We start from the raw sequence: 14,105 nt of genomic DNA on the forward strand, positions 1-14,105 counted from the left end.
ACTGTGTGTCTGAGTTGTGCAAAGTGGCGAGATAGCCGCAGTATTAGCGCTCTAACTCTGTTGGACATTGTCCCCTCCGGGTTTGTTTTTTCATCTCCTCATTTAACTGTGTCTCTCCACCCAGCTCTGTGTGAGCACACAGCTCTCCTGCTGGGTTGTAGACATTATGCGCTCACTCTGATTCTTGGCGGTGGCGAAACGACCCCTCTAAAATATTGATGAGCGACCCACTTCCTCTTTTGCTGCCGCTGTCAGAAAGCTCTGCGTTTCCCTGTTCATTCCTTGAGGTGTTCCAACAGTTTACTTAGATTTTTAGGCCAGTTACAGCCTGTTGATGGAGTTCAGGAAGCAAAAAAACCAACACTTCAAACATGTAACTGTGCTGGGGAAGTCTGGTTTATGGGGTAATGTATTTTTCAGCAGACCCTTGACTTCAACGACGAGCACTTGTTTTGAAGTTTATGTAACATTTTTTGATGGAAGACTGCTAAGCAGAGATATTTCTAAGCTTCTTAGCATATGTGTACGATCAGGCCCTGATTTATCGAACATTTATGTGTGTTAAAACTTGTGCAAACTTGATAATAGCTGCAAATATGGTGAGTGACCTGTAAAACCTGAAATCAATCCTTTAAAAGTCAGAGGCGTCGGACTAATTGAATTGTTCACAGTCGTGGTGATAGGAACCAGGGGCCATGTTACAGAACCATCGTAAATGTTTGGTTACCATGACCACTTCAGTTAGGACTGAATTTAGGACAGTAGCCATTGCGAAACAACAGTTCCTAAGTTCCTATTCTTATCTGTAAAAAAACAGTATTATAGAAACATCCTAACTAGACTAAATTTCCTGTTACCCAGATTTCTTTCGGATTTCTCAGTCTGCGCATGTGTGAAAACAGACAGCGGTACCGGAAATAAACGGGCAGCGTTGCTGCGAGATGCAGCAAAACACTTTTGGAGCGACGCTGAAACCAACTACATGCTTGATGAATGAAAGATTTAAATATTCTTCATCTTCTAGAAGATGTATTTTCATATTTTCAGGTAAAGTGGCGCGATGCTTTAAAAAAAGGTTTGAGTTTTGCGTTAAATTTACGTCACGTCTATTCCTGTGAGTTTATTGGCTATTTGCAGTTATTGGATTATTAAGTGCATGTAAACACACACAGTGCTGCAAAACGGTGCTTTCACTTGTAAGATGTTTGTTTTCTAACTGACGTTTTAAAAATCCAAAACACTACAGACATGATCTGGACCGTCCTCTCTTGTTTATTAGGAACGACGTTAACGCAGTTGGCTGAAGCGTTTGGGAAATGGAAACTGAAACTGGGGAGCGACTCAGATTCTTAATCTCCAGTTTATTCCACTTTAGTTTTGTTTTGACCTTTTTTACATTGGTAACAGGAGCTGTAGCTCACGTTATAGTCAGCATAATTTTGGTTGTGTTAACATTTCAGCTGTGTGCAGATCATCGGGTGTTTGGTAACAGACATCACAGTTGATTGTCCGCTTAGATCGAGTAGCTTGGGATTTCCTAACTACAGATAACAGGCTGTAAGATAAGATTCCTAAATTAAGCTAAGATTTCTTTCTGCAGTAGGAATTTGAGAAAAATTTGATCTTGACCTTTTCAGATCTTAAGACTAAAGTTTCTGTAATATGGCACCAGAAGTCTAAAGAGTTTAATAAGTTATTATTACACACACACACACACACACACACATATATATATATATATATGTGTGTGTGTGTGTGTGTGTAAACTGATCTGACTTGCCATTGAGTAACCATGGAGCAAAGACATGGAGAGTAAGTGTTTGATGCTGGTATGGTATTATAATGGAGGCTGCAGCTGTGCTGTGTATTGTATGAAGACTCCTCTTTGGAGGCTGTATAAGAGATTTTATTGTACTAATGACAAAGAAACACTTTAAAAAAGCACAGAACTGGCTGAAAAACAGGAGCAGAGAATGTGAAGTTCACACAGATGCAGCCTGAAATAGGATAAAAACACAGTGGATCGATCGAGCGGACGGTAACAAGGCCATCTCGAGAGCAGAAAAACTGCACTCACAAAAAACATGTATTCATAATGGCTGAAAATGGGAGAAGCTGTTTATGTAGCTGTAGTTCATCATAAGCAAGGACTCTCTCTCTCTCTCTCTCTCTCTCTCTCTCTCTCTCTCTCTCTCTCTCTCGCTCTCTTTCTTTTTTTTTGTGATTACGTAGAGAGAGAGGGAGATGTGCTCTTCACCCTCGATGGGCCTGCGGCCTATGTTGAGTGGGGTCACTTGCCTTTAACACTTAACCTTGTGTCCCTCTGTTTTTTGGTTTAGCTTAAGCAAGCCAGAGGTTGATGTTTGAACTAGAGTAAAAGGTAGCGATTTAGACGCTTAATGACCAAGTAACCTCATCAGCAGCTGAGAAAGCTGAGGCTGAGTCTTTTCTCCATCAGGCCACAATTAACTCTGAACCTGCCACATAAACTGTATTCACAAATGTTACTTAAAACATGACGGAATAGAACAGTTATGCTGTCTAGAGTGCTATGAAGAAAAAAAAAAAGTGTGTATATATGTATATATATATATATATATATATATATAAATATACACAGATCAGGCATAACATTATGACCACCTCCTTGTTTTTACACTCATTGTCCATTTTATCAGCTCCACTTACTATATAGGTGCACTTTGTAGTTCTACAGTTACAGACTGTAGTCCATCTGTTTCTCTGAATACTTTGTTAGCCCCCTTTTACCCTGTTCTTCAGTGGTCAGGACCCCCATGGACCCTCACAGAGCAGGTAGCGTGTTGCGCTGGTTCAGACACAGCAGTGCTGCTGGAGTTACAAGCTTTTGTATGTGTGCCAGTCTGTATGTTATGAGGGGCAGTGTGAGAGACGTCCTTTGTGACATCATTTGCAGCGGTCAGATTTTACCTTTATCTACTTTCCGCCGGCAGAAACAACAAAAACCGTATATGCGATCGGTCCCAAAACGACAAGCACATTATTGCCGTATGTGCTCTGTGTTCCTGCAAAGTTTTGTGGTTCTAGCTTAAAAACTTTAACTGTGAAAACAGTACAAAAAAACGTAGAACAATAAAATGAAGAACAGTAAGTTGGCTTGTCAGGCCAGCTTAACAATCGCTTGATTTTGGTGTTGGGCCACAGCTTCTACCCCTTATCCATCAAACGTCTTTGATGCATCATCGGTGACCATAATCCTTGTACAATCAATGACCTCCAGTCTTGGCCGTAACAGCCACATATTTAAGTCTCTCTACGCCTCCAAATTCCTTCACTGTCCTTCTATGGGTGGTCAGCGGTTGCTCATGAGGAAAAGTCATTTCACAGAGCTTTAGAGCTCGGACTAAGCTCTCAGAGGCCGAGGTGGATTCTAGACGCTGCTGTGGCTTCACAGATAACTGCACTTCACTCAAACATGCACCAGTCGTTCTCTCTGTCCTCCTCTTTTTCTCCTCCAGTGCCTGCATGTACCCTAAACATCTCATGCTCAAGAGCTCCTAATCCTCGGCCTTGTCGTTGCCACGGCAAAATCTGTTTGTCTTCAGCTGCCTTCTCCGGAACTTCGTTCGGATAAGACGGCCGCTTTTTTTTATTTTCTTTTCCAAACTCAGAGTTTGAGTAGATCAATTTTGTACCTAAGCATTCTATGCACTCTTATCTCAAGCTATTCTGATAATCCAAATGACATGGATCTCTCACAACAAAACCTGATAGACTCGGTATCGATTGAGCTGCTTTACATCTCTCCTTATTGTCCTTATTTCCAATAGTTTTTTTCTATTTTTTGAACAAATGAAACTGTGTGCAATTGTCCTCTGTTGATCAAGGCCAGTTTCGCATATGGGGTATAAGTTTACTGCCACCTCTCTCTCTCTCTCTCTCTCTCTCACTCTCACTCTCAGTATTCTCGTAATCCAGGCGATGAATTTTTGGTTTTAAATGAGGTCTGTCTTCATTCAGGTTGGTCTCTCCCTCTCAACCTTCTCTCTTTATTTCCTCTCTTATTATCTTCACAAGGACATTCTCAACAACTTGGAGAACTTGGAGTCATGTGATCTGGAGGATGATGACCTCATGCTGGACGTGGACCTGCCTGAAGATTTGTCCCTCCACAGCGGTGAGTAAAAAATCTTTTCCTAAGGTCTTCTGTATGCTAGTTTGAATGGACCTGGCAATATGTTTTCAAGTGGCTGCTTTAACTCAAGGGTGCCATCGAGTGAAGGTGGCCAAAAATATGGTAGACAGCAGCAGCGGGTCAGTTAAGCTGCCCCCAGCTGACCCCCAGAACTCTACCTAGACTTTTTACATGTTCTAACATAATGTCACTAGCTTCAAAAGCAGACAGTGTGCTTTTAAACATGCTCCTTGGTGACATTATTAGAAACACCCACCAACTACTTCCACTAACTGGCCATTTTATTAGAAACACCCACCTTGTACTTCCACTCACTGGCCACTTTATTAAATACATCTACCAACTACTTCCACTAACTGGCTGCTTTATTGGTAAATCCTTCTGTGTGTGTCCACCAACTGGCCGCTTGATGAGAAACATTAACTTTCTACTTCCACCCACTGGCCACTTTATTAGAAACACCTGCCTCGTACTTCCACCCACTGGCCACTTTATTAGAAACATCTACTTTGTACTTCCACTCACTGGCCACTTTATTAGAAACACCTACCTTGTGCTTTCACTCACTGGTCATTTTATTAGAAACACCTACCTTGTGCTTCCACCCACTGGCCACTTTATTAGAAACATCTACTTTGTACTTCCACTCACTGGCCACTTTATTAGAAACACCTACCTTGTGCTTTCACTCACTGGCCATTTTATTAGAAACACCTACTTTGTACTTCCACTCACTGGCCACTTCATGTTTATTTACTTTGATTAAAGAGTGGACTCTGACTTTTGTATAGTACTGTACAATCAGATCTTCTAGTATGTATGTGAATTGGGGTGTAGAGGAAGCTTACCTGATAACACCTTTTCACTGAGAACTTTCCTGACAGGATGGTCCATAAAGTTTCTCTCCAGCTGCCTGACTGAAGCGCTCTCAGAATCCTCTCAGGGTTCATGTTTACAGGTCGATTCAGCTACTATAATAACACAAGCGGCTCTTTTAGGAGGCGTCGTGTTTGTTATTCGTGGAGTCAACAGGGTTGCTGTTCGAGTTTGCGTTTTGAGAAATGGAGCATTTACAGACACAGTGGCGAAAGGCTCGTCGAAAGTTCAAAGTTTATGCAGTTTATGCGTGTTCTATTTCCAGTTGCTCCTGGTAGACTGTGGGCGGATGAAACGGGGGCTCCTTCTGCTTCACTCTTCCGCTGCCTCGTCTTACTTGGACTGACAGAATAATTCGAGAGGCGGTTCTATTATACTAAAGATGAAATGGCATCATTTCCATAATACCTCACTCCGGCTGTGCGCGTGAGAGAGAGCTTTTCTCTTGATATGAATCTCCAGAGTCTGCTATCAGATTGAGTTATGATCTCTTATTAGTGCTCACATCTTCTTCGGCTGGCGGATCCAGGCAGTCAGGCTTTTGTATCTATGATCGTAAAGCATGCTGTAGCTTTACTTAGCAGTGTATGTGTCTGTGGTCATCCTTTGTGCCGGAAGGGCCTTGTGTTATGTGTTCTGTGTATATACTCTACTTCCGTGCAAGTATTCCCCATCACATCCAAACACGCTTGTAAACACATTCACCGGCCACTTTATTGGAAACACCTACCTTGTACTTCCACTCACTGGCCATTTTAATAGAAACACCTACCTTGTACTTCCACTCACTGGCCACGTTGTTGGAAACACCTATCTTATACTTCTACTAACTGGCCACTTTATTAGAAACACCTACCTTGTACTTCCACTCACTGACCATTTTATTGGAAACACCTGACATGTACTTCTGCTAACTGGCCACTTTATTAGAAACACCTATGTTGTAACTACATTCACTGTCCACTTGCTCTATACATAGCTAAATATAAATATAAACAAACTACATATGAAACTTTTCTTCATTGAAAAGTAAACAAAAACTAATAATTAAGACTAACAAAACAAAAGATGATCCCCGTATTTAAACCTGTAAAAGTAAATGTAGTGAACATGTATTCAAACCTGATATTACTGACCACCAAAAAAAGAACTCTTGTCATCAACCATGTTGGATACGCAGAAATCTGACCTCTGCTGTGTCCTGGCTGTTGCAGATGAGCGTTCAGAGAGGGGCTACTGGGCGGGACAGTGGAGGCGACGACAGCAATGCTGGGGGAGGCCGGAGCAGCACCACAACAACAACAGGTCAGTTTCTGTTGCAGAAAAACTTTGCTACGGTCAGGAGAGGTACAACACAGAGTGCAGGAGCAATTACAATAGTTACAATACAGTGCAATGCAGAAACCATGCAACAATATCAATATAGACATTTTTCTGTATTCATATTTTGCATAAATTTTGTTAATTGAGTCGAATTGTGAGCTAAATGTGAGTGTTAGCGGTGTGAACCTCTGCAGGCCAATGCAGTGACATCACATTGCTATTCATGGTGTCTTGATACGGTTCTATTGTGACGTTGCAACGTGTTGCGATTTATTATTTTTGAAACACCTACCTTGTACTTCCACTAACTGGCCACTTTATTAGAAACACCTACCTTGTACTTCCACTAACTGGCCATTTTATTAGAAACTCCTACCTTGTACTTTCACTCACTGGTCACTTTATTAGAAACACCTACCTTGTACTTCCACTAACTGGCCACTTTATTAGAAACACCTACCTTGTACTTTACTCACTGTCCACTTTGAGCGTGTTTTATTATAACTGTATTTGAAGAATATAAGAATTTGATTAACGGTTTAATTCAATGTCTGTTTGCTCATTTCATCACTTTAAAGCATTTGACTAATTAGCTGCCCTGCTTACCAGTTAGCTTTTTGGCTGATATGAAATTTTAGATATTATTAGCAAAATGAAGAAAAAGTGCCCCGAGGCCACATTAAAGCGTGTGGGCAATCAGGGCCGGTTCCGGCTTCCAAATCAAGATATCAAGAAAAGGTCAGTTTGATCAGAGGTGTCGATCTGTACCAAATCGATAAGTTATCTTTGAGTGCCAGTTAGCCCATTAGCATGCACATCGCAGGAGCTAAAAGGATATGAATCACTAGAATCATATAACTGTGTGGTCTGTGGAAGGGTCAGCGATGTTCTGGCTTTACTATCAACTACACCATCAAACCTCATTGTGATCGCAAAAATAAGTAATAACTACATATGTGTGTGTAATAGTGTTAATCAGTTTTAGCTTGACGTTAGCTGAAGCTAACACGAGTCCTGCTAACATTGTGGCGTTCGCACAACTGCATTCATTGTCTAAAGCACTTATGCCATTTTGTTTTTTGTTGTTGTCTCTACAACCCTGAACCATGCAGCTCACCATGGCTACAGGTCTGTCAGGACACTATATTAACTAGTGGAATAGAAACAATGGCTCTACATGCGCTGCTGTCATCGCAGTGTTGACCGGTTGTGTGTCAGTGTGTGACGCCAAACGAATATCATCTGTGAACTGCACTATTCTGTGCACACACTCACACAAATGTCTGCATTTACACAGAATCATGTGAAGAATTAAACAAAGCTCAAATTTTCTTTGTTGAGTGTGAGAATATGAGCAAAAACATTCGCTCTGTGGCCACTAGCATAAACGCTATTAGCGTTAGCGTCTTAACTAGCTTATTTTGCCTTTTGTTGAACTCTTTTACAAACTAATGATTCTGAAAACGTCAATGGAAAAATCAGTACACTGTCCTAGTTTACATTCTGGTGCACTTATTAGTGATTTAATAGTGTTTTGGTGACTTCATCTTGAAATTGTTGTTAGCTTCAGCTGCTGTTTTTAGCGAACACAGAGGATCCCTCAATGAGATTAATACTTATAGCAGCTCTACCTGCTTTTAGTGTTAGCGGTGTACATTAATGTATGTCTGGTGATGTTATGTCACTCTTAAGTGTGTAATTTGGCTAAATAGCTATCTTGCTTGCCATATAAAATTATAGCTAGTGTACTACTAATAGTAGCTCTTTCTGCTATTAGTAGTTAGAGCTGCTATTAGGTTTAACAGGTTAATTTAATGTCTGTCTGGTGATTTTATTTCAATCTGCAGTGTTTAATTTTACCATTTAGGTACCTTACTTGCCAATTAGCTTTTTGGCTAATATCAAATTATAGCTACTACTAATAGTAGCTCTACCTACCATTAGTAAGTAGAGCTGCTATTAGTTTTAACAGTTTAATGTTTGTCTGTTTTTTTCCACTCTACAGTGTTTAGTTTGGCTATTTAGCTACCTTGCTTGCCAATTAGCTTATTGGCTAATATGAAATGATCGCTAGTATACTACTAATAGTAGCTCTACCTGCTATTAGTAGGTAGAGCTGCTATTAGTTTTAACAGTTAAATGTATGTTTTTTCCCCACTCTACAGTGTTTAATTAGCTTATTGGCTAATATGAAAGTAATATGAAAAAAGTGAAAACAAACTCGACAGAGAATATACTTCTGTACATTTTAATGCCCAGTTACTGTTTATTTGGTGAATTTAACAGATTGGGGAAATAAATGCAACATAAAATGTGGCCTGTGCAAAAGCTACAGCACTTTTATTGTTTTACAATATGTTAAACTCAGCAAATGTACATTAAAATGTGCAGAAAAATGATATATTTAAGCCTGTTCCCTGTAGAACATGTGTTACCTTATTTTCACTTAGAAAATCAACAAAACGTGTAATGTGACCAGGGGTGAACTTTTGCATATGACTGCTACATAGTCATAGTCACATCGCCCACCTTTAACTACAGCGCCAGTAGCAAGCTAGCACGTTCTGCTCATTCCTTTTCTCTTTCAATCCTGTCCAAGATGGTGTGGGTGTACCTTCTTGTCATCATTCGGGCTGCAAAGGTGACTCTGGGCTGTCGTCTGAAGCTCGTTCGGTCACGGAAGCCCCCAAACGCTGAGTGTCAGGTCACTGGCTGCCTGCAGCGCTCTCTGGGCCTTCTCTTTGTGTCTCAGCCTTCTGTTCCATCTCCATCTCTCAGCAAGAAGACACATCTAGTTCTCTTCTCCGTCTCCGCACTCGTCTCCAGCCTCAGCAAACGCGATGCGAGCTGACTGACCCCTGCGGGAGGTTTTCAGTCCCTCACTGCTATCACACACCATCACCTCCCTCAACACACCATCACCTCCCACGTCAGACTCTCTGCCACTGTGAACAGCCTCGGCCCTGTGGGCCTGTCACACTACACTTCCATCTCCATTCCGTCCGACCCACCGATTCACTGCCTCCTTTGTATGGAACGGAACATGACGGAGATGCCCCGGTATGATCCAGAGGTCACGTGGGTGTGTTGTGTACCTTTCTGAAGAGATATCGACGAGTTTTTATTGTCGACATGTTAATGATTCCAGAAAGCGCTCTGTAATCCTTGGTAAATCTAGAAAAAACAGAAGTGTCCCCATCGGACAGGAGAAAATCACGCTTTCACTGTGAGAAGGCAACTCAGTGCTATGGATTCCAAAGGATGTGTAGATGCCAAGAAGCCTCACTGAGACAAAAAAAGAAGAAATCAAACAAAGAAGCTGCTGGTGTTCTCAGAATAACGGACTGACCACCCCAGAGTCCAGATCTCAACATCACTGAATGTGTTTGGGATTACTTGGATCGTGAGAAGCAGAAAACGCTAAACCAACTTCTAAGACTGAACTTTGGAGATGTGGGAAAATATCCATCTACCTTTCTTTGAAAAACTGAAAGTGAGTTTCCTGAAATTCTGGGTCAAAACTGAAACTGAAACTCAGGACACACTGGGCCATAAAATCCAAAAAAAGTTGCTAATAAATAAAAACAAATTACATACAGTAAACCTATTAAAATTATTGCAGTATGTGTCACAAATTCCAATGTACTTGACATCAGAGAACGACTGGTCATCCAGTTGAATTTTATCATATTTTTAGTTATACTTTCCACTTTGTGACTTTTTTGATTTGGCGTGCAAGCAGGGACTTTCTGCTTTGGTTTTTTTCTCTTTATTCTGCGTATCGTTTTAAAGTGGTATCAAACCTGTAGTGGTTCTGGAGCAGTATATCTCCTCTTGATGCTTAACATTGTACATATCATATCTAATGTTCCACATAGAAACCATCAAATAATTCCCCAGCCAATATTTTAACTGTTTATCTACTGCGGCTCAAGATGTTTGAACATGTCTATGCTTGATTTTAGTTACTTATTATTATTATTATTATTATTATTATTACTTGTAAAGTGTTAAATTGTGACATGGTGTAGACCTATTTGTTCTTTTTTGACCATTTCTGGCCAGAACGCTTGATGGCCGAAAGTTCGCTGCATCCCTAGTACTGAACATCTGAAAAAAATTCACTGTTTCTATAACAAAGTTCAATACCTAAGTAGCCACTGTTAACAGCATCCATGACCTAATAAACATGCTAGTTCTAAAAGGCTGCTGATTGGCTGTCTAAAGTGCATTCCGTATGTGAGGTTATTCATGCTTCTTGGTTACTTTGTAGCTCACTGTGGTCAGTAGAGACACCCTCTTCATCCAACTTGTGCTATTTTTTGGTTTAAGCCACACCCACTTTTGCGATTGAAAAGGAGGTATCGAAAAATTGGTATAGATATGTAGGATTAAAAAAAAAAAAAAGCAGGAAGCTGTTTATTTTCCTCATTTAAGTGTTGGAATCTTGTCCATTCACTGTTGCACATTTTTTTCAGGGACATGATTTATTTATTTTTTCTCTTCAAGTTTCTGTTTTTTTATGTCTCGCTAAAGTAGAACGAGGCTTATTAAAGTAGTCAATTAGTCAAAAAATAGTCCACAGATTTGTAGAAATAATAGTTTTTGTTCTCCAACTCTGCGTCTGGTGTTGTTATACCATCTGATTGCTTGTTTTATGTGTGCTCTTCTCTGTCCTTCTCTGTCTCCTTTCGTCCCTCTCTCTGTCTGTCTGCTCCGCAGAGGTGGCGTTCTGCAGGCGTTTGACGACTGTCACCTGCCGGGCCTGGGGAGGCGAGGGTCAGGACATACGTCTCTGGATGAGCTGATGCTGAAGCACATGGCCCAGGACTGCTCATCTGTCAAAGAGCAGCTGCTACAGCTGAGGAGACTGTTGCAGGTCACAGACTCTCGCTTCCTCTATATCCATGCTCTGTCCATCCTTATCTAGAGACCTCCTTGAAACTTCCTAGGTAGTCAATTGTCTACATTCATCACAGAACAAGTCTGTTTAACATGTCATGTGGTGGTGTTCCTCACGTACGTACATATTGTGGTCGTCATGCATGGAGAATGAAGTATTCATTGATTTGTGTTAATTCTTTTTTTTTAAATTATCAAATTTTGCTCAGAAACAGAGAAAAGGTTGAAAACGAATTTGGCCACATGATCTTTCACTTTTCTTTTATGGTGCAGTAGATAAACTCGTACTTCTGTTCCTGTTCAACTTGGAGTGGCGAGTCCTCTGTGTTTGATCGCAAATATTGCTGGATGTCGATACTGATTCAACCCATGCCTGGCTGTCATTTTTTTCCCCCCTACTCTGCTGTGGATGCACTGTTGCTCAGGCCACTGTGTGTGACTAATACATACCAGCCTGTTCTGTCAGCAGTCTTGCTCTCTCGATCGATTTTGCCGTTCTTACTGACTACGCCGACCACAGTGATTATAGGTTTGTGCCCCAGACGATCTTTATAGCAGCGGGGAAGGAGCCGGCCTTAAGAAACTTTTGTTAAGCACGCCCACCGCATACAGCCTTGCCGTGCTCGGCCGGATCATACTGCTTGGGCGGTAATGGTATGCCCCTCACGGCCCACACAAAGAAGGCACAGCAGGGCCTCCGGCACAAGCCAGAAGAGCAGAGGCCATTGGAAGGGAGCGAGGGATGCTGGGGGGGAGGTGGATCTTGATGGGTCGGACCTGCTGGATCGTACCTACTTTGGCGAGAACTCGGCATCTTTGAAAGTTTTCAAAGGCTTTGACCACTGAGGCATTAATGGTAGGTAGAGATAGAGATGGAGAGGTGTGCTGCGCCTGCAAAGAGAAGCTAAGCAACCTGCAGGTGAGCTGAGTGGTGGGAATGAATTAATAAACAGGGTGAGTGGATGATGTCACTGCCAATTTTTTTTTCATACCGGAACAATTGATGATATTGACAAGGAGAAATGAACACCCACAGGTTTTTGAATAGAATACTGGTCTCGGTAGGGCTGAGGGAAGAAACAAACTCTGGCAAAACAACCCAGACCTGCATGCTAAGTCTTCGTCGGGTGAAATCAATCACCTCATGGAATTTTCAAACTGCGTCTGGTGATTAAAACATACCTGGTGGAAAGAGAAGCTTTAATTACTGAGATGGTTATTTTTTATTTTTTACACTTTGTACGCAGTTTATCCTCAGGCATTCCTCAGACAGCTGAGATTTCGCTCCTACCCTTAATTATGCAGTTGACCTTTAATCTTCTTGGAAGAGTAAACATGGCAGAGCGGAGATGGCGCTACACCGAGTTTTAGTAGCCTGTTGTTAGAGATTCTTGTCACTCGAGTCGTACCTGATTCCCTCAGGTTCTGTCCTGCAGTTCTGCCCTTGGAGATGCAAAACTTTCTCTCTTTTTTGACAAACCTGGAACAGTGTTCCATTCCTTGTTCTCTGCTTCACCATTCATTTTATGCGCATCTATTTTGCAACCGAAATTGACTTCTCCAGGCCTGTCAATAGCGCTTGTCAATTTCTCCCTTTCATACATGCCTTCTGAGCATAATGCAGCTTTTTAGGATTCATGAGGCCTTGTAAAAGTCTCATTCCTATCGCCGTGTTCTGAGCCGCCGCCTCTTTTCAGCAAGACGCAAATCATATCGACTCTTCAGCCTGGATGAATGGCGCTGTATGCACTGCAATCAGAGGTACAATTTTCAAACAAGACACAAAGCATCATCCTCCACCTTTCATGGGGGGAAAAATGTCAATATTGGTATCTGAGGCCATGGTTTTCTGTACATACCTCAGGCTATGTGAGGGCAGAACAAGGAGGCTACATGCTAATCTGTCTTTGTTGATGACGGAAGTCATAGACTTGATGCATGAGTGAGGTGCCAGGGCTATGTAATTACATTGAAATCCACTGGGGTTCTGCTGCCTTGTTTGCTGTGTGGTTAATGTGTGGAGTCAGGAAGCCTCTTGGTAGATGTAGATTTGGAATCGCTTGTCTTGTTTTGATACAAGCATCCATGCATCCTGCTTTTGAGTTATGCTCTTTCAGAGGTCGATAGAGTTTGAGTGAATGGAGCCATTCATTTTCATTTAGAACAAATGTGATGGATTTAGCAGGCCTTTGTTTTTGGAAGCTGAGGTAATTGGGTTTGAAGAATGTGCCCCTGACCTGGAAGCTTAGAATTTTTGGAGCTCCATCTGATATTAGATCAGTTTGATTTGACTAGTGGCCTCTGGTGTGGCCTGAAGTGGCCTGATCTCAGATCAGTTCTGGTTTGACAAAAGGCCTCTGAAGTGGCCAAACAATTGTAAAACTAGCCAATCTTGGGTTTGTTCTGATTTGACAGATTGCTTCTGGAGTGGCCTGAGATTCGAAGGCTAGCTGATCTTGAATCAATTCTCAAGGTTGGGAATACTATCTGCTCTCAGATCAGCACCAGGTTGAGGCGGATTTCCACAGAGAAGCATGTAGATTGTCAAATGGCTCCTTCCAGGGGAGGGCTTTAGAAGGATGAAGGGATGAGTAGAGAGAGATGAAAGGATAAAGAAATCAGATGGATGAAAGTCCACGCAATCCCTCCTGTTCCGCGGATCTGACTCTTCTCATTGCTTACATATCTACATGTTGTGGAACTGTTTTTTCTCCTGTCCTTTAGTGTTTGATATTCAGTGCTAGCATTGTAACTTTTAGGATCATGCCAAGAGACGGTATTATATGTTTAAAACTCGGATCTTTTGATCGCCCTCTCCCTTTCTTTTTGG

General features: G+C 41.6%; 1 protein-coding gene across 3 annotated transcripts in view; it reads left to right on the forward strand.

Moving 5' to 3' along the window:
- ccser2b (coiled-coil serine-rich protein 2b) overlaps positions 1-14,105 on the forward strand; it is a 105,692-nt gene that overhangs the window by 51,367 nt on the left and 40,220 nt on the right. For all 3 annotated transcript variants that reach the window (XM_036573164.1, XM_036573166.1, XM_036573165.1), the window contains 3 exons: positions 4,057-4,156; positions 6,265-6,355; positions 11,096-11,252. In XM_036573164.1, the coding sequence (XP_036429057.1) occupies positions 4,057-4,156; positions 6,265-6,355; positions 11,096-11,252 (348 nt within the window). The remainder of the gene's footprint in view (positions 1-4,056; positions 4,157-6,264; positions 6,356-11,095; positions 11,253-14,105) is intronic.

The sequence above is a fragment of the Colossoma macropomum genome, unplaced genomic scaffold, assembly GCF_904425465.1.
Source record: "Colossoma macropomum unplaced genomic scaffold, Colossoma_macropomum, whole genome shotgun sequence".
Taxonomy (NCBI): Eukaryota; Metazoa; Chordata; class Actinopteri; order Characiformes; family Serrasalmidae; genus Colossoma; species Colossoma macropomum.